We start from the raw sequence: 3,370 nt of genomic DNA, 5'->3' as shown, positions 1-3,370 counted from the left end.
AAAAAAAAAAAAAAAAAAAAAAGAGATGCCAATTTGCCCCCATCTATAATCCCCATAGATTCTACCTCCAGCCCACATCTCAGTTAAGTACACCATGGCCTTCAAAGACAGGAACCTGGATGGCACCCATAGCCCAGTGGGTAGGGCGCCAGCTGCATACACCTAGGCTGGTGGGTTTAGCAGCCCGGGCCAGCTAAACAACAATGACAACTGAAACAAAAAAATAGCTGGGCATTGTGGTGGGCACCTGTAGTCCCAGCTACTTGAGAGGTTGAGGGAAGAGAATTGCTTAAGCCCAAGAGTTTGAGGTTGCTGTGAGCTGTGATGTCACAGCACTCTACTAAGGGTCTCAAAAAAAAAAAAGATAGGAACCTACCGGATTTCCTCACGTCTCTTTCATAGACTGGAGCAAAGTTGAGCTGCGGGTACATTTTTTTCTGTTGCCTCAAAGCATATAGTTTTGAATAGTTCCCTTCACTCTTGAAATCATTGTCAGTAGAAAACCTTAACACAAAAAAGTTCATTAAGTAGATCTTAGGGCAGGGGGGTTAATGGAACCCATCATTTTAAAGTTGGCTCTTGTCAGAGATTTTAAAGAAGAAAAAGGAACAACAATTGAGGCTATTGATTGGGATAGAGTAGAATTGTTCAGTGACAAGAGATACTTCTGAATTTAGCTCGGTAAAGCTTTGAAAGAATTCTAGAATCTCCTCTCCTCTCTAAGCTAGCCCTACGCTGCTCCTGTAACTAGTTTCAGATAAACCTCTTTGTTCTTATGCTATGATCCTTAACATGCACAGAAGGTACTTTTTTTTTTTTCTTTCTGTTTTCTCAGAGCACAGACATTTCAGTATTTCCCTTCACTCTTGAAATCCTGGTCAGTGGAAAAACTTAGTTTTCCATTATGGTTTCACTTTCATTAGAGTGTAAATGAGGGTGAGGATCTTGGAGGGAAGCTGTGTCTCACTATGATACAGTTAAACGTGCTCCTAAACCTAAGAGTGTACTGCTGTACAGCAAAGAGACCATAATATGAATAAGGGGAAAGGATAGGAAGGAAAATGAGAAGAGGAGCCAGGACTTCACCTAAACCACTGTGCTTTCTTGAATGTAGGCTCGTCCCACAGCGTCAGAGGGAAGACTGGTTTCAGCCCAGGTCTTAACTTTTTTTTCTGAGGCATCTGAGGCAGCCAGAAGTCCTTGGTAGATTTGTGCTGACAACTTTCCTATAGCAGAGAGAAGAGTGAGGAAGTGAGTTGAGTCCTTTGGGACTTAAAGGCTGAACATAAGTTCCTGGGCAAAGTTTCAGTCCCACAAAAATGAGGCAAAAAAAAGCCTGTGAGAAAGGGAAGTGAGAACTCAGAAACTAGAATCAAAGGAAGCTGCTCCTCGAGTAGAGTAATACTTAATTTGTTTCATTGCCAGATGACTTGCCCAAAGATTGGTCAGTTTCCGAAGTAATTGATCAAAACTTGTCACTTGATCCTTGGAAGTGAATGGCAGAGGAAGTTACTCAGTTTGGCTCTCTTGGGAAATCAAATATCTGGCAATAAATTGAGAAGTAGATCCACAAGATTCTACCTTCCTTTCTTGGAGAAGGCTGCCTCATTCCTATTACATTCTCTGCAGCCAACAGGTCATGGAATGGGGGTGATTTGTGAGGTAATAACTTCATTATTACTAAAGGTCATAGAATCAAAGACTTTCAGAATCTTAAAATGTATCCAGTCTAACTTTTCATCTGCCACATCTCCACAATTGTATCAAGTGGTCAATCTTTCTATAAAAAAATCCAATCAATTTCATCTTTGATCAGTCAATAACTATCTTCCTGTGGCTTTTACCCTATAGCTCGAACAGAACAAATCTAGTTCTTCTTCCACAAAGTCCTCAAAAACTTGAAAGAAATCCATCACATTCCTCCTAAGCGCTGTCTCTTTAGGGCTACATGTTGCCAGGGTCTTGAATTTTTACTCATATAACATGGCTTATATTTACTCATATAAATAAGGCTTCCCTTATTTTCCTAATTTATCTCGTTTGAGAAAGTTACAGTTTATATTCTTCCTAAGGTGTGGTAATCTGAACTGAAAACAATATGCCAGATGTAGTAATTGCTTTATCCTGCTTTGTCATGGAACGTAGCACATTATACATTATCTCATACGATTATTTACTTGCTCATGGTCTGTCTACCTCATTAGAATTAAACTTCATTAGAGCAAAGACTTTGGCTTAATTCCTGGTATATCCCTAACACCCCTAATAGTGCCTGGCACATAAATAGGTGCTCAATAAATATTTGTTGAATAAATGACCAAACTAATTAACTGACATATTGAACTTTTTCTACCAGAATGTTAAAGCCTTTTGTCTTTAACACTTGCTGCTCCTGAATCATGTCTTTGTTTTTGTTTTTTTAAAAAAAAACATTTAACCTAATTTTATTCATGCTTGCCTTGGGATGGGGAACAGATCATTCAGTAAAAACATAGTCAAAACAAAATGTCATGTACAACTTTTAAACTACAATAATGATGTACTTTAATTACTTCCATGCACACAAGTTCAATAGTTTTTTAAAAGTAAACACAACCAAGACTTCTTCTAGGAGCACTTTGTAATAAATTTTACATACAGTAAAATTTACCCTTTTTATCGTGTAATTCTGTGAGTTTTGACAAATACATATAGTAATGTTATATATGCAAACTCTTGGACTCAAGTGATCCTCTTTTCTCAGCATCCCAAGTAGCTGGGATTACAGGCGCCCACCACAACCCCCAGCTATTTTTAGAGACGGAGATCTCATTCTGGCTCAGGCTGGTCTCGAACCTATGAGCTCAAGCAATCCACCCACCTCGGGATCCCAGAGTGCTAGGATTACAGGCGTCAGCCACAGTGCCCAGCCTTTGTTCAGTTCTTATTTTGGTGTGTAAACAACATGCCAATTAAAATGAAAACGATCTCACATGTAGGAAAAAAAAGGTCTGTATTTTTAAAACTGAGAACTAATAAAATTCTTACTACCTGACACCATTTGATTAAGTAAAAAAAAAATGACTTCAAACACTAGTAATAAAAAAAAAACAGAACACCTTTCAGGAAGAAAACAAAGAAAAATGTCTGCTGAGTATTTTAGTTCAGATGTTTCAAAACGGTAATTTGAGGAGAAGGTGGCACAGCAGAAGGTGTTAAGGTGGCTTACATGGACTTCAGTGGTGACCTAACTGGACTGTGGAACTGTGGGGCACCTACGGGTTCAAGCTGCTTCCCACTGATGTTTAGAAATCCTTCCTCATCACCTTCTCTCTTCAAGCTTCCCATCCTCTATTGGCCCAATTTCTAGCATTTCAGTATCTTTTTTCCT

General features: G+C 38.9%; 1 protein-coding gene and 1 pseudogene across 1 annotated transcript in view; both read right to left on the bottom strand.

Moving 5' to 3' along the window:
- TSGA13 (testis specific 13) overlaps positions 1-3,370 on the bottom strand; it is an 18,260-nt gene that overhangs the window by 3,747 nt on the left and 11,143 nt on the right. The window contains exons 5-6 of the mRNA XM_003791669.1: positions 1,087-1,226; positions 377-504 (exon numbers count right to left, since the gene is read on the bottom strand). Coding sequence (XP_003791717.1) covers positions 377-504; positions 1,087-1,226 — 268 coding nt within the window. The remainder of the gene's footprint in view (positions 1-376; positions 505-1,086; positions 1,227-3,370) is intronic.
- The window catches only part of LOC105887133, a 6,211-nt pseudogene continuing 5,979 nt past the window's right edge, over positions 3,139-3,370 (bottom strand).

This window comes from Otolemur garnettii, unplaced genomic scaffold (genome assembly GCF_000181295.1).
Source record: "Otolemur garnettii isolate 467f Iridium unplaced genomic scaffold, OtoGar3 scaffold00049, whole genome shotgun sequence".
Classification (NCBI taxonomy): Eukaryota; Metazoa; Chordata; class Mammalia; order Primates; family Galagidae; genus Otolemur; species Otolemur garnettii.
Note: the sequence above shows the minus strand (reverse complement) of the source record. Positions and strands in the feature narration are given on the sequence as shown.